The sequence below is a fragment of the Anabrus simplex genome, chromosome 2 (genome assembly GCF_040414725.1).
Source record: "Anabrus simplex isolate iqAnaSimp1 chromosome 2, ASM4041472v1, whole genome shotgun sequence".
NCBI lineage: Eukaryota > Metazoa > Arthropoda > Insecta > Orthoptera > Tettigoniidae > Anabrus > Anabrus simplex.
The window spans coordinates 68086167-68110480 of record NC_090266.1 but is presented as its reverse complement, the minus strand read 5'-3'; the positions used below and the strand labels follow the sequence as shown (position 1 = coordinate 68110480).

The 24314-nt window shown below is 37.9% G+C and overlaps 1 protein-coding gene across 11 annotated transcripts in view; it reads right to left on the bottom strand.

Annotated features, from left to right (window-relative positions):
• Positions 1–24314, bottom strand: part of LOC136863859 (band 4.1-like protein 4) — a 1130227-nt gene that overhangs the window by 105739 nt on the left and 1000174 nt on the right. For all 11 annotated transcript variants that reach the window (XR_010859221.2, XM_067140208.2, XM_067140209.2 and 8 more), the window contains exon 18: positions 20382–20681. Coding sequence is in view for 10 of the 11 variants with exons in the window: in XM_067140208.2 (XP_066996309.2) it covers positions 20382–20681 (300 nt within the window). In the remaining variant the exon portion in view is untranslated. The remainder of the gene's footprint in view (positions 1–20381; positions 20682–24314) is intronic.

Here is a 24314-nt window from a genome sequence, read left to right as displayed (position 1 = left end):
TTAACGTTCTTTGTGACGGTAATTTTGTAGGCCTATTGGACTCCTTAGACATGATATACGTACATATAATATTATATTAATAGCACAAAGTGACATTGTTTAGCTAGTAGACTTGATATCCTTGCAAGTATGTTTCAAGTAGAGGAAGCAGCTTGTGATATAAATGAGGCCCTGCTGTTCTGGTTTCTAACAAAATCTATAAGTAAAGTGAGGTAGATTTATGTTTATAATTTATAATCTCCCTTAATAATAATAATAATAATAATAATAATAATAATAATAATAATAATAATAATAATAATAATAATAATAATAATAATAATAATATTTTTAGTGTAAGTAGCAAAATGAAAATAGATAGGAATAAAGTAACAACACATTTAAAAATTCAATGTAATACTGTTCTGTGCACCTTTATTTAAAGGAGGTGTCAAAGCTTGCCCAGGAGTGTAAGGATACCTAAATGTGGGCTTGTATGTGTACAAATTTAAAACGGATTTTATTTCAAAAATCATTAAAGAAAATGTTTGTTTGTTGGCATCACTATCCTAAAAAATTGAAACGAGCACCACTAATCTAATAGCCTGAATGCTACACCCAGATCTGTAGTTCAATGACTCATCATGTTCTTCAAATACAATTTTATGTACAATAAATTTACAGATTTTTTACTAGGTATTAAATCCACTTTCACAGTGCTGCAAAACTCTAGGTGATAATCTCTGATTTTTCATACAAATTCTGTATAAAATACAATGTGAATTGTACATGAAATTATTCAGCATAATGTATGCAGACATTCATAAATATTCTGAGAGAATCTGAGCTGCACTGCCTGAACTATTTCAAGAAATGTCAATAAAGAACTCCTCCAATGGCCTATAAAAATATATCAAATTTCAATTTTACACCTTATTTTGCAATTTGCTTTACGTTGCACCGACACAGATAGGTTTTATAGCGAGGATGAGACAAGAAAGTGCTAGGAGTGGGAAGAAGCGGCTGTGGTCTTAAGGAACAGCCCCAACATTTGCCTGGTGTGAAAATGGAAAACCACGGAAAACCATCTTTAGGGCTGCCGACAGTGGGTTTTGAACCCACGATCTCCTGGATGCAAGCTCACAGCTGCACACCCCTGATCACAAGGCCAACTCACCCGGTACACCTTATTACATCTCCTATCATCTGTATGGTACTGTACTCTACTCTAATGTTCGAATGCTATGGCACCTCCCTCTGTATGAGGAAGTCAACTCCTCTATCAAACCAAACCACACCCCATGGCACTACAGCCCTTGAAGGGCCTTGGCCTACCAAGCGACTGCTGCTCAGCCTGAAGGCCTGCAGATTATGAGGTGTCATGTGGTCAGCACGACAAAACCTCCCGGCAGTTATTCTTGGCTTTCTAGACTGGGGCTGCTATCTCACCATCAGATAGATCCTCAATTCTTATCACGTAGGCTGAGTGGACCTCGAACCAGCTTTCAGGTCCAGGTAGAAGTCCCTGACCTGGCTGGGAATCAAACCCAGGGCCTCTGGGTAAGAGGCAGGCACGCTACCCCTACACCATGGGGCCGGCACCAACTCCTCAATCAGTGAATGATAATGTAATACCGTAGTTCCAAAGCCAATCCATTCTCAACAGCGAGTCCCATTAGATTCAATTGGTTTAGTAGCTCTTCAGTGACTGCAACACTAAAGGTCTGTACACAGAGAGATACTGAACAAAACACAGCTGTTTATGATGCTGAGTTGCTGGTTACATGCACCCATAAATATGAGCAAAAAATGTCTTAAGTCATATAAAGCTTTGTTTCCAGTCAAAAACCTTAAACTAGAAGTGCTTTTGCTTTCGAACCAGGTATTTTCTCTAAATGTACAAGTCACTTTCTGTGATAATGAGAATTCTCTATTTTATCCTAAGATGGATTATTGAAATCAAGGCTAATTAGCTTTTATTTTTCTAAAATGATTTCCTGATGTAACAGAAAATTCAGCCTCACCTACAGAACCTGTAAAATTCTTATGCCCGATTGCAGAAAAACCAATCAAAATTTGACTAGAGTTTGATTGCTAATCATTGTAGGTTTGATTGACAATCATTCAATAGACAGATGCACATACCTAACCTACAACAACATACTGTTTAACTGCAGTACACAGACAAGAATCAGCTATTCACCTGAGACATTAAACAGAGTTGTAGGTTAGGAGAATCTATGTTTGTATAGAATGCCAAAGGTAAACATGGCAAACAGGTACAGACTTTGCATACTGGAAGAAACAGGTATGGCAGAGAGAATTCACTACTGGTCATCTATGAATATTTGACATCACCATCAGCACACAGAAAGTGGAATAATTAGTGTGTTGACCCTCAGTGACAGAGCAAAGAAATTGGTGGAATATCATCATCATCAGCATCATTTCTTGCAATCCAGCTCCAGCTGGGTTGGGGCATTTGTGCTACTTCTCTACTTTCCTCTCCTTCCATTATTCTTCTTCTGTAATTCTGTTCCATTCTTGGTTCCTTCTTATACTGGTCTTGATCAAGTCTCTGGGTCTCCCTCTTGCTCTCTTCCCTGAAATTTAGCTTTCACCATCTGTTTTGGAATCCTTCCCTCCTCCAGTCTCTCTCTTTTTTTTTTTTTTTGTTAATTGCTTTACGTCGCACCGACACAGTTAGGTCTTATGGCAACGATGGGATAGGAAAGGCTTAGGAATGGGAAGGATGCGGCTGTGGCCTTAATTAAGGTACAGTCCCAGCATTCGCCTGGTGTGAAAATGGGAAACCATGGAAAGCCATCTTCAGGGCTGCCGACAGTGGGGTTCGAACCCAATATCTCCCGGATGCAAGCTCACAGCTACGCGCTCCTAACCGCACGGCCAACTCGCCCGGTCCTCCATTCTCTTCATAGTCCAAACCATCTTAATCTCACCATCTCACTTCTGCTATTCAACTACTCTACTCCAATTTCCTTCCTGACATCTTCATTTCTTATGCTGTATTTCCTACCACACTTCTTAGGAAATCATTTTGCTGGCTTGAATTTTACTCTCCTCTCTTCTAGTCAATGCTGAGGTCTCTGCTGCTTATATCAATATGAGTTATATCTTGTTCTTCACTTCCTTCTTACCCTTCCCTGGTACCTTCTTTGTCCAAACTAGATTCTGTACATTCTGGTACAATGCATTTGCCTGTTGCACTCTTCTGCTAAACTCTATAACCAGCCTTGCATTTTGGATTAGGTATTTGAAGCTGTCCACAATTTCAAGATTCTAATCTCCAATATTTATTATTCTTTTCTCTACTCTCTCATCTCTTCTTATCACCATTTTCTTGCTCTTCTCCACACTGTATTTCACCATTTTCTCATTCAGTATGTCCAGTTGTTCTTGTGGTTCCTTAGTGTCCAAGGGTAACTGGGGGACTCTAGATGTGTTAGTGAGCTACTGTTTATTAGTATTTAAAAATGGAATCTAACTGACACACTATTCATGTTCCGTTATTGCTAGATGTTGTTATTACCTTAGGTAACGGGTAGGGAGCCTCACTAGAGGCAGCTCTAATCTCAGGGAATGGCAGCCCTGCCTGTATGAGTCCCAGGGCACAGTGTGTACCACCTGGTGTGGGTCCCAGCTCAAGGTAACGAGTGGAGACTTCAAAGGCACTGAAGGCGGAGAATGCGGGCGTCAGTACGGCAGAGTTGGTAGAAGTTATGAAAAGTTTCAAATACAGTAGTTGTGAAGTGTAAACACAGAAGATGGGAAGATAACAGAGGGGATGGGAAAGAGAATGCTACAAGCAAATGGCTTTCACCAGAGTGTGAGTGTTATAACGTGGAACCAAGAAGTTCCAAGGAAATGCAAAGAAGTTCTGTATTTACCCTATAACTTACTAATATTGACATATGCAACAGGTACAAGGACAACAAAAAACTAGATGAGAGCATAGTTCAGGCAGCCAAGATGAAATTCCTAGGAGGTATCATAAGGAAGATAAAAAAGGACAGAATCAGTAATGAGGAGATTAGAAAGAGGGCAGCATAAAAACAAGCACACTGAAATGGTATGGACACATGAAGCAAATGGGAAAATACCGTGTTCAAAAGAAAGTATGGTATTTACAGAAAAACCAACAGGAAAGAGACCACAAGGAAGGCCTCAAAAGAGGTATACAGTGAAGTAGAGTATAGAGTAGAATAGACTATAAATATTGAAAGCAAGAAAAGAGTAGTGGAGAGGCTGGCAATGATGGAGGTCCTTGATTCATAACCAGACCTAGGGTGCGGGGGGGGAGAGAGAACTGGAAACAGGAAGAAAAGAAAAATAAGACCTGTTATTGAATATAACACTGTGCTGCAGTGCACCACTAGTAACACCTCATCCAGTCGGGTGTTGCCGTGATTTACTCACTTGTCTGTAGTTACCCCTGGTTGGGGGGGTTTGAGCTTTGATTCACCCAAGGAAACGTTGAAAGCTATTGGCACAGCCGGGTTTAGGCATGAGTGATGGGAGTCTCGCCATAACGCCATCCTGCTCATCACATGCTATCTTACATTTCCTACTCAAAAAATGTTCGTACCCCTTTGGCCTGCTATACCATTTACTGGACACCCTGCACATGTCTGTGAAAGAATCATTGCTTTCTAATTCATAAACATTTAGATGAAACACAAATAATAAAGGCGTGCCATGCATCCTTAGAAGTTGACCATTACATCAAAAATATTTTTCTTAATATTATTATTTTGAAATCTGCACTAAAAGGAAAGTTTTGCACCACCACCCTGTCACGTGTACTCATAATGCTGTGAAAATCCTTATACTTATCCCTCATAGGCAACTCTCGTGCAAGGAAACAGGGCTGCAAGTGTTGCCAACTCTTGAATAATTTAATCTGGGCTCTAGTGCACTCTTATGCACCAAGGATTGGAAGTACATGTCGAATTGGATAATAATAATAATAATAATAATAATAATAATAATAATAATAATAATAATAATAATAATAATAATAATAATAATTTTGTGTGGCTATTTCTAGCCGAGTGCAGCCCTTGTAAGGCAGACCCTCGGATGAGGGTGGGCAGCATCTGCCATGTTTAGGTAACTGCATGTTATTGTGGTGGAGGATAGTGTTATGTGTGGTACGTGAGTTGCAGGGATGTTGGGAACAGCACAAAAACGCAGCCCCCGGGCCATTGGAATTAACCAATGAAGATTAAAATCCCAACCCAGCCAGGAATCGAACCTGGGACCCTCTGAACTGAAGGCCAGTATGCTGACCATTCAGCCAACAAGTCGGACAAAACTCGTGTCCTCATCTTGAGGTGATGCAGCTCTTTTCAGGCACACCCCCAATGGGGACGAGCCGCATGTACCACTTGAACTACATACTAGCCCTCCTGCCATTCTTAAATTTCTGGCAGCACAGGGAACTAACCATTACGCTACGAGGCGGACGTCGAAATGGAAGATCCCACCAGAATGTCAACATGTCTCATAGGATGATCACTTCATTTGACCAAACCCGTATTGCGACTCCATAAGCAACGGCTGTTTGTTTGGAAAATAGCCTACGTGATCGAGGTGAACCATACTGTTGTCATGACAATTTGGAATTGCTCCCAATACACCAGAAGTATGGAGGATTTGCCTCGTACCAGACAGCAACAGTCAATAACAGCCACTCAGCACCAATACTGTCAGATTTGGGCCCTTGGGAACCCTGGTAATAATGCAACGCAGCAGCGCAAGGACTCTTGGAGGCCACTGGCACGACTGTTACACCACAAATTATCTCCAATCGCCTTCATGATGCGAATTATTATGCTAGGCATCCCTGGTGATCACCAGTACTCACCCCGTAGGACCATGCTGCCCGGTAAGGGTGAGCAAGTGAGGACGAGGATGAGTGTAGAATTGCCCTCATCCTTAATATTCATCAATGTCATCTTTGGAAACAGTCTGGAAATACCAAACACCTCTGTTGCCCTGCCCTGTGGGTCCAGCAGAGGGGAGGGTCCATTATAGTTTGTGTTGGAGAAATGTATGGCTGCCGGATGTCGCTCATTAATGTTGAATGCAACCTGCGGGCAAAGGCGTATCGGGACACCATCATCGAACCATTTATGCTGGCTTTCCATCAACACATTGATAACGGGTTCCACCTAAAGAACGACAGTGCCAGAGTGCACCATGCGCGCCTGGTAACTGACTACCTCCAGACGGGAATTAAGGAATTTAATTGGAATCTGCCTTGTTAATATTAAACATACTATAATATAATGAACCCATTCATTTCACAAGGAAGATTCCAAATAAATTCCGTAATTCGCTGTAAGTAGCCCAGACAACACAGACAAATATAGGCCATTAATATGGTCAAGTTTATAGATACCTCCAGGAGGTCGGGATCACTCAGATTGAGTGGCCCGCATGCTCCCTAATCTAAATCCCATGGAGCATGCTTGGAATCAATTGAAATGGGCTATCTGGTGCCGCAGGAAACCTCCACATACACTGGCAGATATCCGTAGGAATGCCGTCGAGGAATGGGACAGGCTAGACAGAGGACGCCTAAATGAATCGGCACGCCTTGAAGGGTGCAAGCCTGCATCAATGCCAGAGGAGATGTGACTTGGTATTAGAGATTTGGATTGGTTTACAAGAGGGCAGCTTTCTGAAAGAAGAGTTTTATTTTCGGTTTGGTATGTTTGTGTTCCCATTACATTATGTTTCTTTGCTTTACAATGTGTCGAATAGCACATACCTATCTCTAAAAGATCATATGGATTACTGTCCAACAAAAACCAGGATGGTGCAGACTATTTTTAATTTTTTTTTATGTGTATATGCCTTCATGATGAAGTTTTCTGAATCAAAATTCCCTAGGAAATTGCTACTAATGAGGTCACAAAATGAAGCACATACTAGCTGGAGAACAATAAATGTAGTAGAGGTGTGCCTATATGAGAGAAGGGACGATTTCCAGAACTCAAAAGTATTTAATGACGAGACATTATAGGTAGGTATTGGTTCAATACAAATTGCACATTACAGTTCTGTGTCTGTAATAAAATGCTTGCCAAAAATACAGTTTTAGGAAAGCACTGCGAGTTATGCCATAAGAAATTCCTTGTAACATTCTCTCTCATTTATCAAACTGTTGATAAGTTGGAATCCTTCAACAAAAGAGATGAATTCCTAATAATAATAATAATAATAATAATAATAATAATAATAATAATAATAATAATAATAATAATAATAATAATTTATTATACATAGCATATATCTCAGTCTTAGCATTCTATAAACGTACAAAATTAGTATAACTTACAATGTTACCATAATTTGTTGATTTCAGAGATTCAGTATATTTATTAAAACAGATATGATATCCATGGCTTCCTAACAAAGCGTAATCCTGTTCTCCTCCACCCACATACCCCTACCACAGAGAACTTCATAGTTAATTGTGAAATGATGCCATTTATTTCAGACTGTATCTGCTGATTTTATGAATTTCTACATGACAAAATAAATAAAATTGTCCCTGAAGTTTACTACATATTAAATGAAAGTCCAGTCTCCACAATTACAATATTATGACTTCATTAATAGAACCACTAATTATCACACACTGGATTTTGTACAGCCATCAACACTTTCATCATCACAGTGCAAGGGTTAGTCAATTCTGTTCTGTGAAATCTGCTTAGCTTGATGAATGATGTATCCCAGACAATTTAACATAAGTAACTGATATCACTGCAGTTGAAGAATAAAGATATATTTTGCAGCTCACAATCAATTTAAGAGACAATTTTTAAGGGAAATTACAAGAATGCTAGGGGTGGAAATATCTTCAACATATGCAGGAAGTATAAATGCTTGCTGAGGTTTGAAATCAGAAAAGCAGTAACATAGTTGCTCATCATTTCTCAGTCATTTTCTTCTGAAGGTTGTCAAAAGCTGAGTAATGCTGGTAGTCTGAATTAAACTTGACAGTCTTGAGTAACGCTGAAATTAGAATGAGCATGGTATAGTACAATAGACATCGAGATGGTATAAGAATATCTGGTTATTACCTTCATTGTTGAGGTGTGCAGAACCTGTCATGATTAGTATATTTCCGGCCTCCCTAAAACGTAATTAGCTGAAACTATTAGTTTAAAGAAGAAGCCTAGAAAACCACAGAAAATGTGAACCTCATTATCATGAAACTATATTAAAAATAGTTAGCTGTGATGACTTAAAACCTCTCCCTTGTAACTCAGTCTGGGATTCAACCAGCACAATACCTTCACTTCCCCATCACTCCCATACTGCACACCTATCATCATGCAGGGTTATCAGATCCTCATGTCCAACTCACCTGAACCCTCAACCTCTTCCACCTCCATGCTCTATTACATGCTCGTGTCCATGCTGTAAGACACTGTCATCCACCTTCACCAAAATTATCATAGAAGTTCAGTAAAACATTAGAGGTATCTGGGAGCAACGAAGAATATTCACCTCTAACTCTTCTAGATAATCACAGAAAGTTGCTTGAATAATTGCAGATTAATTCAAAATAATCCTCTAGCCTACATCAGAGTGATTACCATTCACTTCTTTCCCTAGAAACATGGAGGAATGCCACTAACATTTCCGGTTGTTCATATTTGTTTAGGAGTCTCCTGCCAGGGTAGGACGTCTACATTCAACTCTGTGTAGGAACAGTCACTTCCTGTACTATACATATGCTAATAACATCTCATGAACCTTTCTTGAACTGCTGGAGGAATCTATGAAAGTTAACAAAGCACGATGGACAGAGAACATTATTCCTCATCTGTCTTTCTGATAACTGTGACCTGATCCCACTAAGGTACACAGTCATATCCCTGGAAAGTAGTCATATTCTAGGATGATAAATCTTCATTACAAGGTTATTTCTTATGCTTGAATAAACCTTAAAAGCTTTTGCCTTCCTCATTTCTATGACCTGGACATCCAACAGAATTATAAACACTCAGGTAGAAATGCTAACAGACAACAGCATACTGCAAGTGACTTGCCAGATTAAGCACATGGTGAGAACATGGGGAGTGCTGGCCCCATGGTCTAGGGTAGCAAATGTGTCTCTTAATGGGAGGCCCTGGGTTTGATTCCTGGCAGGTCTGGGATTTTTAGCAGAATCTGTGGGCTGGTTAGACGTCCACTCAGCCTGTGCAAGAACAATTGAGAAGGTAACTGTCTCAATCTAGAAAGCCAAGAATAATGGCAGAGATATCTTCGCATTGTCAACTCATCACCTCATAATCTTGGGCTGAGCAACGATAACAGTTGTCTGGTAGTATGAGGGTCATCAGGGCTGCAGTGCCAGGAAGAGCTGGTCATGTAGTTGTAAGGTGGCATTCAGGGGATCATAGGTTCAAAACCTGTTTACAGCAGCCATGAGGGCAGTTTCTATAATCCCCCATATTCACATCAGGCAAATACCAGTGCTGTACTTTAATTAAGAGCACTAGCACTACCTTCCCTCAACTTTTACACCCCAGTATCACAAAAAAATAGCATGAGTTTGTACAACATTAAATATTAAAGAGAAAAAGAAATCTCTCTGACACTATCAAGGTTGTGCTGAAAATTCTGGACCATGTAATGTGTGTATTCTCAACTGTGTTGTTAACCAGCAGGTCAATGATTTCTGCTTGTTTCACAACTTCTTTTCAAAAATGAATTAATATACCTGAAGTGAATTCTAATTAGCTATGAAATTTTTTTTCTGGCTACTTGTTTAATGTTGCACTAACACATCAAAGATTTTCGGCGACAGAAGAATGGGAAATATCTAAGATTGAGAAGGTAGTGGCCATGGCCTTAATTAAGGTACAGCCCCAGCATTTACCTGGTATGAAAATGGGAGACTAAGGAAAATCATCTTGAGGACTGTAGAAGGTGAGATTCGAACCCGCTATCTCTCAAATGCAAGCTTACAGCTACGCAACCCTAACTCGCTTGGTGCTATGAATTGTTGTTTGGTTTCTTCTCATCACAAGATTACAAACACTTTTGAAAACTAACTGCATCAGGCTTCAATTTCATAATCTAAAAGAAAGAAGGCTGAAACCTAGCCAACTATGCTATTTGGTCAGTCATATTCACCAATAGTCATCCATCAACAGGTTTCACAGATTTCCTCATTTTGATACGATTTTCCAAAACTTCAATTTTTTCTGGCAAAATTTCTTGTTTTCTGACCAGATTTCTTAGAACATAACTCATAATGGAAGACGATGAAGAATTACGGCATGAAGGACAAGACTGTACTAACGAGCTAACTTGGTGGAGTTTGGTATTAAATGGCAATGGTATTGAGTTTAACAAGATTATGAACTTCAGACAGCCTACATGTTTCAGACAGTTTGAAGACCAATGCGCAGACCATCTGTGCATCTGTCAGTTTGTATGCTTATAACAGGAAACTACTGGACGTAATTGAAACAAACTTTATATAGAGAGTGTACCAACTGAAGAATACTTTGAGGTACATATCATTTCAAGTTCCCAGAATTGTACTGTTTTTTTTTTTTTACAAGAATAAAGATGCCTATTATTCATTTTGGAAAATATGGACGAGATGAAGGAATGTATTCTGGTTTCATTAACTACGGTAGTTTTGCGTTTTTCTCATTACCCTGTTAGCAACACCATCTGATATGCACATGGAGTCTTTTAATGCAGAGAGTTTAGTCATAAAAGTAAGAATGTCAGCCATGAAATGTTCGAGATTAACTGATCTGAAATCCTGTTTCAAAATTAAATTTTTTATCTGTAGATTATATTTCTTGGTGCAATTTCCATTCATGGGGTACCAAGGAGGAATCCAATCAAAAAAATTATTTTTAATAAATATTGTCAGGGAATTTAAGTGAAGATAGTAGCAAAGAGAGAACTTCTTAATACTACACATACTCTTTCCAATCACTGAACTTCCATTTTTATATTCCAACATCAGGTAAAATTATCAAACACCCCAATAAGTGGAGGTGGTGATTATTGTTTTAAGAGGAAGTACAACTAGGCAACCATCCTCTATAAACCCCAGTAACTGAATATGGTTTAATTTGAGCATAGCAGGTTGTCAAAGCATTGAACTCATAAAGTTTCATTTCTTTCTTGGCCTGAAAGACACCCAAGTCAGTTACAAAATGAAGGAACATTAACATGGGCCAACTAATCCTAGTCTGATGTTGTGCAGCCTGAATCAGAATAGACAAGATAGATAATTCATTTTTTTAAATTAAAAGATACTTGGAAGTTAATGTTCTCACAAGAAATGAAATATTTATGAAAATATTTAAAAAATAAATCATATTTCACGTTGTTTACCCTTCCTCTGGAATGTAGTATATTAGCTCTTTATACACTAATTTCCTACAACATATGTAGATTTCAATCATAATCCAAGGCATATTTGATGGTTTGTACACTGAAGAAGAGACTAACTAAAAAAAAAACCTTTATTGATTCAGTTGGTTCAACAATGAACTAACGAAGGATCTCACCTCACCTTTTCTAGCTGAAGTGACCAATCTAAACACCCAAACATTTAGATGTCCCAAAAGTCTTTCTTGGGATACCGGATTAATTTTGTGAAGACTAGAACATCTGGTCACACTGGCCTAAGTAAATAAAACTATTTATTATTGATTATACTACAGCCAAGTGCCACAGAAATAAGCAGATATTTTGGTGTTCATAATAAATTAATCAGCATTGGCTTCAAAACTTTCTCTGTCTCTGTTAGCAGCAATTATATGCATCTCAGTTTCATTGGACATGATTCATTTGTGTTTGAAATCCAAAAGATCATCTATGAGAGACCTGTAGGAAACACTGTTAAAATTTCAAATGTGTTCAACATCTGTAGGTAACACTGCGGACAGATATTTTAGCAATCATCTTGTGCTGATATCTTCAACGATCAGCGTAAGTGACCAGATTCTGAAACGGAAAAACCGGGACGCCTTTTTGGGCATGGCATTTATTTCAGCTCTGCCCAATAAAAAGGACATTTCAAATTACTATACTTACATAACATAATAATTACAACACCTCAAGTATATTTTTCAGACTCTTGGATATGTTTCAGGAGCTTCTGTATTTTTGTGACAGTCATAAAATTCTGAACATGTCCAACTGATGTGTGTTTTAAGAATTAGTAACCTATACAGTTTCTACAAGATGACTTTTTTCTTCATACCAGTACATATTCATAAGAATAAAGAGGTGCTCAACAGATACAGTTGTTCCAGAAACACACTGCACTAACTCGGACATTTTGAGAATATTTTAAATATTTTCTGAAAACATATTTTCTTTTAGCCATATTAACTTGTTCCTTAAAATAAGCAAACTTCACTAACAACTGGACACAAAGTTAAAATCAGAAATGACAACTTGGCGTTTGGCGACGAAGAACCCAAGAGCAAAATGCAAACATCTGTTACCGGTAGTTATGGAATTCCAGCCTAAATGTTCCTGTGTGTTGCCAATTTTGGTCATGAAATTTAAGAATGTTGAAGCTACAATAGTCTCTCTGGTTAATAATTCACTCTCCAGGTGCAATGATAAAGTGTCGCTATCTGACAGCTTATAGCTTCACAAGAATTTTTTTCTAGCTGAAGTGGCCAATCTAAACACCCAGACATTCAGATGTCCCAAAAGTCTTTCTTGGGATATCGGGATAATTTTGTGAAAACTAGAACATCTGGTCACCCTGGCCTAAGTAAATAAAACTATTTATTACTGATTGTACTACAGCCAAGTGCCACAGAAATAAGCAGATATTTTGGTGTTCATAATAAATTAATCAGTGAAATCACAAGAGATAGTTAGATGAGAATGAAAGCTGAAGTAGTGCTAATATTAAATAAAATTTGATACAACACACTCGTTTTGAAATGCACACCTGAAAAGGACATATTTTGTGTGTCTGTTAATTTCCCCACACAGCTTTGTGGTCCGTATTTAAGTACTTGAGCATAATTTATCTGATAATAACAAGTTAGCAATTTTGTATTATATTTATAATATTGAGAGTGCATGAAATCACACCCTAAGCTATACATTAAATACTATTTTACTGAATGTGTCTGTGTAATCTGGGATGAAAGAAAATCACTGTAAAGAGAAATAAGAGAAAAACAATCATGGCATAAAACAAAGGTGCATGAAAGTGTAACATGGAATGTTAAAAAATGGCAAGAGTTTAAAAAAATGTAAACTCTGAGAAACAACTGCAAAGATACTGTTAAAAGAATACAGCACAAAATGAATTTATGCATTAGAAATACTGCCAGTAATCTTAAAATTGATAACTGTAGCTGTTTCATAGCAAGTATTGTAAAGTGGGGTCACTTTGAACACCTTAAAATTTTTTTTTGTAAATTATACCAAAACTTTTCAAGATATTGACAATAAACTTTTCAGGAAGTTGCAAGAGGTGTTATTGAATATGACAAAGCAAATTATATATTTTTAACAACCTCTTTTTTTTTTTTTTTTTTTTTTTTTTTCTTTTTACTGTTCAAAGTCACCCCACAGTTGGGGCTCACTCTGAACACAGAAATATTTGCCTATTCTGTGCAAGTCATACCATTTAATATTAAATGACCCCTCTACCATATGAAAGAGCGTAGTATTTTGTATATATAAAAGTAGTTTTGAAAGTAACTTATTTACAATATTTGAGAATTATTTACGAGTTTCCTTCAACAAACTGAATATATTTTATACGATTATGGCAAAATTTTGCTAATAATGGAAATTGGTAGCTAGCCTAATTACAAAATAAGAGAATTATTTAAAAACAGCCCTTTCAAAGTCTTTCAAAGCAATTGCAATGGCTTTAATCAAGCTAATGGAATAACAGATCACTGATCAGCTGATTTGTCTGTGTTGAAGAACACGAAACCGCTGTTCAAAGTTGCTCCTCAGAAGAAAGATCATATTTTTTTGTGTCACCAAAGAATACAAACATGTTATGCTTTCTATAAATGTCCATTCAGGTATTTACCTTGTTCTCAAAGGCTCTTTTAGAATTCTGAAACCTAAAACGCTTCTAATACTAGGCAAATGTATTTGAGGTTTGGAATGAACTTATATTTCCCAAAATTTATTTTATTTTCTGGACTTGGTATACAACGTGATTTCATATAGAATGTTACATCATCTGAAAGTATCGATTATTGGTGATTTTTAATGCTTGCGGCCTTTAGTTCCCTATTTACAAGGTAGAGTACAGAACTGAATTTTGATAAACACTGAATTACTGTTCAAAGTCACCTAGCCATTCAAAGTGACCTCACTTTATGGTACTCATTTTATATTATCATACTTCTAGTGCAGTATTGTCTTGTCTCAAGTATGGATCTAAAGATTTCACTTTCATGCAGTTCTGTGCCATGCAAACAATGATTGAACAATCTTTTAGGTATATAATATTCAATGATTTCCAACAGCATGCAACAGTTAATTTCCATGCACCATGATTCTAAAGGTGCAAGTTGCTTGTGTGAGATGGAGAACCTGATTATACAGACATTCTTAAATGACAGAAATCTATACTTCGTACCGAGAATGTCAGTTTACTAGGCAAGGATCAGAACATAATGGCAAGATAACTAAAATTTATCCATTTGCACATCTAAAAGTCCAGAAACTGAACATAACACTTTGTTCTAGCAGAAAAGTTTTCCATACAATATTTCATTAGTGTTTCATAACCAGGTGAAATACTCACCTTTATGGATCAATAGTAAAGTGTCAGTCCCTAGATCCTAAGATCATAGGTTCAAACCCAGTAGAGGTGGTAGGAATTTTGAAAGGACAAATAAAGGCCATTCAGCAAAGCATGTTGTATGATGTTGGCATGTAAAGACACATTCGGTGTTTACCCAACAAAATCATTTACAGCTCAGTAATAGTTTGCCCAATAGTGTTCCAGTTTCTCGACATTTGGTAGAACAAAATGGAATGTTGAAATCAACTCGTACATAGCATAAATGTCATAAAATCAAAATGCCTATATACAGTAGCTGAGGCCACATATTTTTTTAATATTTTTTTTTTTATAAGCTTATCTCAGCCATTTTTGGGGTTGCTGGATACACTCACATGGCTTTTGAGATGAAAATCTCAACCGAGGATCAACCAGAATTTGAACCTCAGCCTTCTGAGTGTGAATCCAGCAGCTAAGCCACAGAGCTAATCAGACTGACATAATTATTACTTTTTAAAATTTTTGTTTACATTCAAATTGAACTGGACTATGGAATATGGACTGTGTGTTAACAACCAATCTCATTTTCAGTGTCTAGGAGGTCTTGTTTGTTTGCTGGCTTTGAAGTCCTGCCAGGGAGCCCAACAAGCAGTGCTTTCTTTTGCTCTTCTTGTAAAGGCCCTCTCCATCTTCTGAGTTCTGACACCACCATAAAGCCAGGATGAATTTTAACAATTCTCCTAAAATGATCCTGGTCATTGATTTTATCCTCCACAATGCTTTTATCTCACAGGTCTTTCATGCACTCTTGGGACCATCTTTCTTGGATTCAGACAAATCCAAATTTTCTTTGAGAGCCGATTATCATCATCATCATCATCATCATCATTATTATTATTACTATTATTTACCAGAATGAAATAAAAGTTACAATATCCTGAAGGTAGACATGAATTGAAAAACAGAATGCAGTATACAAGCCTACCAGAACAATTATTTTCCAGTCTTCTATGCTATGCATTTCTTTTTTCAGTACTAGTTGCAAAATATCTTCGATCATCCGATTTCTAATAGATGGTATTAAAAAGTCAGGTATTCCCCATCTTGCAAAAGCAACTTGACAGTGGAAATCATGCATATTGGAGCAGAAGTGAAAGATGGAAGACAGCATTACACCAAATCTCTTTTAGAAAATCACGAACAATGTACTCTGAGACATCGAGCATGCAAGTAACATATCTTACTTTTACTGGTAACCAAGTAGTACAATGTCCTAAAGTAACTTATCCGGCAAAACAGCATTTGCAGCAGATACGTTACTTCACATGTGATGATTTATAATTAAAGAATATTCACTCTCCACTAATATGAAATATGACAATTAATTCTTTAGTTACAAATCATCTAACATAAAATATTCTCCATGTGTTAAGAACTTCCAACAGTGAACAAATGATACAGAAAAAATTCCATTCATACAGAAAAAATATATTAAAAAGGTGATAAAATATATAAATTGGTTTCCCTTTGGTGTCACTTCTCATTAAATAATAAACAAAATCATTAATGCATACAGATTTGGTATTTTGTTCTGATTCATATCTTCAAGAGGAACTTTGCTTTAGGGGATATGCAAGTACTAAATTAAATTAAATAATTCAACTCAAAGAATCCCCTACTAACAGCATAGGATTAGAGTTCAGGATCTTGGAGTTTGTTCTGTTGACTTTCTGGAACTAATCATGAAGAATATCGTAAGTGGTGTAAAGACATTTTTCATGAGACCATAATCACCAAATCACAGACAAATATTGAAAATTTAATTTCAATTCCTATTATTAAAAATACTGTCAATAAAGAGAGGATAAAAAAACCTGGAATATAAGTAAGGCATGGCTATAGTTCAAAAGTTTTTGCAGTAAGTTACTGTTACAATGACTGAAATCAGGTGATGAATTCTACACATTCGAACTATTTAATAAATGAAAAATGATTAATATTCAGTGATTAATATTATCAACCTATTTTAAAACAATTATCTCAAATTTGGAAATGCCCTATAGTGAATGATGCACTGATCTGTTTCATCAACTTTTAAATTTGTTGCTAAATGATCCCTCAGTAGTAAAGATTTGTCTCATGTTGTTATTCTGACCCCTCTTGTTAATTATCAATTTCAACACTAAAGATGCTTTAGAGGTAGACTTTCTACATCAGATGTGTTGCATGTTCAAATCCAGAAATTAGCATTCAGAATTTTAAAATTAGTGTTTTGCAACAATAAAGCTTTTGAAGCATGTGCCTTTCTAATCACATTCCAATTGAATGATGTCTATCTTACATTTCTGACAGGGCTGGAAATGGAACTCGGACCTCTGAGGATGGCAGCTAATAACACTATAACAATTACTTTATGGATGTGGACACAGTCAAGAAGAAGATAGAATAGAAATTTGGCACATATCTCACAGTGGCTCACAATCAGTGCTGTCTCCAACTGTCCCATTGGAACTGAGACCAGGTCTCCTTTCACTGAAAGTACGACTTCATACTAGTGGGTAGACAAGTTGCAGTAAAGTGTGTGCCTTTGATTCAGAGTAATAAAATAGCGAGACTTGCTTTCCGACATGCATTTTCTGACGAACGGTCATTCTGACGATCACATCCAATCAAGTTATGTGGGTGGTTCCAGTGCATGCGTACTCTTCATCAGCTGATGCAAGAACTAGTCGAAACAAGTTTGCAGCTGAAATGAGTTTAATTTTTATGCATATTCGTACGAACTCACACCATGTGTAGTGAAGAAAAAACTAAAGTCTTTGCGGGACAAAAAAAGATTTATTTCTTTGAAAAGGTGGGAAGAAATAACTAAAGAAATGGATGTGCATGTTAAGCAGGGTACACTCCCAATATTTTTACTGACATAGTATCCATGATATTAGGAGTACATTGAACTGCATACCAAGTAATTACTAACAAATATTATTTTGAAACTGTATCTCACTAGCAGGACTGACAAAATAAGTACTGTGGAATGTCGATTCTCTGTTTTTAGAGGGACCACAGAAAAAAATACATACAACACGGGAAAACGGAACATCCAGGAATGAATGAATCATCAACAATATGGTTAAACATCACAAAAATGAAATAAGTATAATCTTACAAACACTCCTAAACCAAACTACAGACCCAATGGGCCTTCGCTAACCAAGCGACCGCTGCTCAGCCCGAAGGCCTGCAGATCACGAGGTGACGTATTGTCAGTGTGACGAATCCTCTCGGCCGTTTTGCCTGGATCTCTAGATTGGGTTCGCCACATCACCATTCGATAGCTCCTCAATTAAAGGTAATCGTAGGCTCTGAGTGGACCTGAAACCAGCCCTCATATCCAGGTAAAAGTGCCTGACCTGCCCGAGAATCGAACCCGGGCCCTCCAGGTGAGAGGCAAGCAAGTTAGACCGTGGGGCTGGATGCAAACGTTAATTACCATTACACGAGTTAAAAATCTCGAAACTTTACATTCAATTTTACCGGAGAAACTTCGTCAGTTTCTCGTGAAAACTTCTTTCATTTCAGCAACTATGATCAGCCAAACTCTTCGAAAAATCTAATAATGCCAAGCCAAACAACAGTCGACCACAAGTAGTTTTTTATTCTCTAATCTAATCAAATAAAGCACATTAGATACAAAAACGCTCAACATAATGGCGAAATCTCTTTTTTAAATCTTCTATTGTAATTTGGTCACCTGTATACTGTCCATAATCAGTTTCTGGAAATCTTTTACCGCGCAAATCAGGCCTACATCAGCTTTTAAAGGTTTGAGAATATGGTTTCGAATGTAAGCATTGATTCTCAAAAGTTCCTCAATGCATTATATTTAATTCTGCCCATCATAAATCACAATCAAATTGGAAATAGAAAAAAATATCATCAAAACTTCAGAAATTACGTTTTTTTGTGACCTTGAGCTCAAATGGAAAGCGCACTCACTGAACAAGTCAGTACAAGTGGAAAATTATGCAAACTATTAAAATGTAATGCACGCAAATAAAACAACTGCGGTTTTTATAACATTTTAACACAGAAACGTAAAATTCCGTCTTATATTAAGACCAAAACAATAACAGGCAATCCCAAGCTCTCCCATGGCATTATACATGTAAGCTGCAACATCTGTTCTGGTCTCGATAACATAATTGTATACGATAATATTAAAATACTAGACTTGTGTTAAGAAGCAGACCCGGCCAACAGCTGGAAACTGCAGATGATGATGATGACTTGTGTTACGAAAGAGCAGTTTTGATTCCTGCCTCAAAGCCTAGGGAAGTGCTGAAAACCTGTTCACTGATACAATTGAAAAAAGTAAAAGAAATAAACATCTAACGCTGGACATAATGTAGACGTTTTACAAGTACGAAGATTTGACAAAACCCGTTCCGTCTTCAAGTAGAGCTGTCGAAATGCGCTCTGTCTCCTTCCAATTGTTGTAGCCACTGTCTGCTTTATGATTTCCGAGGATTCACTAAACAATACTACCGGAATGTGATGGTCCCTCATGCAAGTTCACCACCGATCGCTTTTCCAGTACAGTATCAGTACTTGCTCTCATTATTGTAATGACGGGGCGTTAACACCAAGATCCAGAAGTATGCCGTAGCCGTCCTTTTGTGAGATACAGTTTCTTGAAAAACACTTGATCGAGGATTTAGCATTGATGGGACTGAAATTTCTGGATGGTTGATCCAGGAAATAATTTTTTCAAGGAGCGGATAATGGAGGATTTTTACAATGTGATTTAATTAGGATGCACGCGGGACCACGCAATTTGGATGAAAAATCAGAGAAAACATAGTTTCCAGGAATATAATCGAGGTTTTACTGTAATAACCTTCATCATAATATTAATTCAGTATAAGCACCAATCTAATGAAACATTCGGATGTTATAGTGAGAAAACTTGTTCGTCAGAAGATCCAATTAAGTAATCAAGCATAGATAATACTGTTTGAAAACTAGTGGAGTAACTTGTAGAGCACATTTCTTTAGGTGCAATATTTGTTAGTAGAAATACAAAGTTCAACAATTATCATGATCAACATTAAGATCTTAACCTAGAAAGCAGCACAGCATGGAATATTATGTAAGATACTATTAATATTCTCTAGTCTATTCTAATTACATGATGAAACTGAAATGAACAACCTAATGAACATCGCTGGTAAACTTTGGTAAAGGTTTATCTGTCACTTTCCTCAACACAGAGACAATGAACAATTTCCTACTGAAGGATCATATCAAACAGACCAAGGGGAAAAAAAGAAAAAGAAAAGATAAACCTTAAAGCTTTCTTCAAAAGTTATTTGGAAAACCGCGTAAAATTTAAATTTTACTTTGGTAAAAAACACCACTTGTCATTGGCTTTTTTTTCTCCAACTGTTTCATTCGCGTTCCTTTCAATCTCCATGTACAATAAGCCAATGAAACAGGAAATTACATTATTTAGCTTTACACATAAGAAAGCATCTATAGGATAACCATAATACATTTCTCTTATCATATAAAGAAACCAGGTGGGGGGACTTCCTCATACCTTGGTAAATGACTGTTGGTACTGTTGACGGCATTGCTGTTAATGTTCCGAGATCTGAGGGAACCGGCTGGGCTATGGCTGCTAGAGCTTGAAGCACAATCCTTAGTAAGAAAATCTGGAAGTCCATTACCATTTGGTTGCCCTAAGTCTGCACTTCCCGTTAGATTTCCAAGAGAATTTGTTTTGTGAGTGTTGGAAATCTCAGAAGACGACGTGTTCTGGTTCTGTGGCGGAGAGTAAGGAGGTGGGGGACTGTCTCCACTACTGGGAGGTTGACACCTCTCGTCCTGTGTGGAGCAACTGAAAACAGAACAAGCACTGACACTGAAAGCACTCAAATAGAGAGTATCATTTGATTACTTTAATAATAATATAACTCTGTCATTATTCCTGCACCCGGGTAGAGTCAAGGGTACAATGTGTCTTGCACATGTACAATTGGCCCCAGTTTTATGACTGGATGCCCTTCCTGATACCACTTCCTTGCAGAAGAATGTATCCAAATATTTATTTATTCATGAACATAAATAAACATAACCACTTGACAAATTATGTTTCCAAATTCTCCCAATTCTTTTAATTTGGAATTTTATTCACGAATGTTAAAAAAAGTGGTTGAGTGTAGTGAGATGGCACCTCACTGGCCATTCAGGCTACCACAGCTCTTCTGCAAAGGAATGCCATTGGCAAGATCAAAGAAAAGTCTCATTTCCTAATGAATGCTCACAGGAGAACTGTTGGGAGAAACCACACAGATTTCAATGAAACTTCAGCGGAACTATTAACTGAACTTGTTGCTGTTGGTCATCAGTCCACAGACCAGTTTGATGCAGCTCTCCATGCCACTCTATCCCCTCCTAACCTATTTCTACGTAGCTGCTACGTACTACATCTGTTCTAATTTGCTTGTCATATTCATACCTTTATCTACTCCTACCATTCTTACTGTCTTCACTTCTCTCAGAAACAAACTGAACAAATCCTGCGCGTCTTAAGATGTGTCTAATCATTACATTTCTTCTTCTGGTCAAATTTAGCGAAGTCAATCTCCTCTCACTAATTCGATTCAGTCTCTCTTCATTCATCTACCCATCTCACCTTCACCATTCTTCTGTGATGTCACATTTCAATTTTTTTTTTTTTTCCTGAGCTAGTTATCGCCCACGTTTTATTTCCATACAGTGCCACACTCCAGACAAAAGTCTTCAAAAATCTAATTACTATATCAAAGTTTGAAGTGAGCAAATTTCTTTTCTTAAGAAAGACCTCCCTTTGTTGTGCTAGTTACCATGTTATGTCCTCCGTACTTTCGCCATCGTTAGTTATTTTCCTATCCAAGTAACAATATTCATCTACTCCTTTTAAGACTTCACTTCCTGCATTATCTGACTTAATGCAACCGCACTCCGTTACTTTTGTTTTGGACTTATTAATCTTCATCTTGTATGCCTTCTCCAAGACTCTGTCCCTACCATTCAGCAATTTCTCCAGATCTTCTACAGACTCAGATAAAATAATATCATCAGCAAATCTCTCATTGTAATTCCTTTTTCCAAATTCCTCTTTGATTTCCTTTATTGACTCTTCTATAAAAACATTGAAAACGAGAGGGAACAACCTGGAGCCTTGCCTCACTCTTTTCTTAGTCACGCACGCATGCACGCACGCACACGCACACGCACACACAAAATTAATATACACTGAGTTGCCAAAAGTTATGGGAAGACATTGAATGTGATGTTAATAACGAGTCGCTCTGCTGCGAGCCTCAAAACAGCAGCAATACGGTGAGGCATCGACTCTGCAAGGTGTTGGAATCTTACTGGAGGGACGTGGACTCTCGCATCTTGCACTGCTACCCACAATTGGTCTTGTGTAGTTGGTGCGATGTTCATGGAACGTACACCAGCAACGACAGCATCCCATAAATGCTCGATTGGATTAAGATCGGGGGATCTGGAGGGCCAATCCGTGGTCGTAACTTCACTGGAGTGCTCCTCCATCCACCTGCATGCCACCACAGAGCGGTGACATGGTGCATGCAGGCGGACAATGACGCCTAATTGCAACCATGAGAACGCCGCCCAGACCAGAACTATGCCACCTTCCGCCTGGATACAACCTTATTGACACGCAGGATCAATAGCTTCATGGGGCATACGCCACAGTCTCATGCACCAATCAGCTCGATACAACTGGAACCGGGATTCATCGGACCATATCACACATCACCACTGTTCCATGGTCCATTGCCGATGTTCGCGGGCCCATGCACGTCGTTGAGCTCTGTGTCGAGGAGTCAGCAAAGGGACATGAGTTGATCGTTGGCTGGTGAAGCCTATGCATTACAGTTACCTCCTTACAGTCCTGGTAGAAATGGGTTTCTGACTCCCAACGTTCAACTGGGCAGTGATCTGACTCACAGTAGCCCGTCAAGTGCCCAGTATTGTTCTCCGGATGCAACGTGATGTCTGTTTGTTAAACACCTGTGGTCTTCCCGTGCGGCAGTTTACGTGAGTGGTAACATTCTCTCTACGATATCAAAGACCTCGACACTGTTGACCTCGGAAACCCGAATTCGCATTTAAATTCCACAACGCTATGACCCATGCATAGTGCGCTGATGATCACCCCACGTTCAAAGTCAGTTAACTCGCGATGTGTTGCCATCTTCACAACACTGATGTCTGTAACAGAACGCTCAGCTACGCCGCAGCTAGCCACAATACTCAGGGGCCAATCATAGCACATTTTCTAATGGGACACCCCTTCCTGTGACTTTTGGCCACTCAGTGTACAAACAATTAATATATTTTATTAGCACCAATGAGGAACTTCTGGATTCCTCTTCAGAATCACTCATGTCATCATGCTGTGGACAGCCTATATAACAATGGCAGGTGTGCAGCGATGTTCTGATGCATTAATGGATCGTCCTAACAAGTTTTATTGCAGTCAATATCTTTGATACATAATATTCCATTTAAAACAGCAGCAAAAATTACTATCTTTTAAGTTTATAAATATTATTCTATGGTAGAACTATCTTCATTAAATTTACGATGTTTTACTTGATAATCTTACCAAGTTTCATTGCAATTGAAGAGCCCAGTACAAGAACCAGACAGCTCCAAAATATAAACATTTTCAGGAGACGCAAAAAATTCATAAGAAAAGTGTAGAGCCTGCTTTCCCCAAAACCAAGACATCCTTTACCTTGGTACTTGCATTGACACTGCACGACAGTCCATTGCTGTTGTATTCAACGTATCTATATTTTGACACTGTCAACGTTGCAGGCACGATAATCTTGTGGCAAATATATTCTCTCTCGCTTTCGGTTTTCCTTCTCGATTACATCATAGGTCCAGTCGCAGGGAAGGAAGCTATGATGTCATCACTTATCTCTCTTTGTAAGAAATGATCAATGCTAATTGCCTCATTTTGACCCTTCCTACCAATAGTTTCATCGTACATATAACAGAATGATTTGCCTGTCTTTCCAGAGTGTATACAAAAGTTATACAATCACAATTGCCCCTTATAAAATATGTGTCCACTCGAACATTGAAGTACAACCACCACAAGAAACAGTTAAAACAACTCCGACAGCTCCTTTTACACTCCTACTACGCACCAAATCACTGCACCGGTAAAGTTTTTGCACCAGCAGATTGAGCTTGTTTTTACGATAGCTTACGGCAAAAAAAAATGAAATTGACCAAAAAGTGGAGCTGTCTGGTTCTTGAGCCGAGCTCTTCAATTGCTCAGGTCCAACCCACACAGTTCTCTTATCATTAGAGAAACAAACATGTATCTCAAAATTGGTGTGTTATAGGTAGGTTTGCCTGGTGTCCTGTATTTGAATGTGTGAAGTACTGTCCTGCTTTAACGACATATGAGACGCCCTTTTCTCGCATATTTTAACAACTC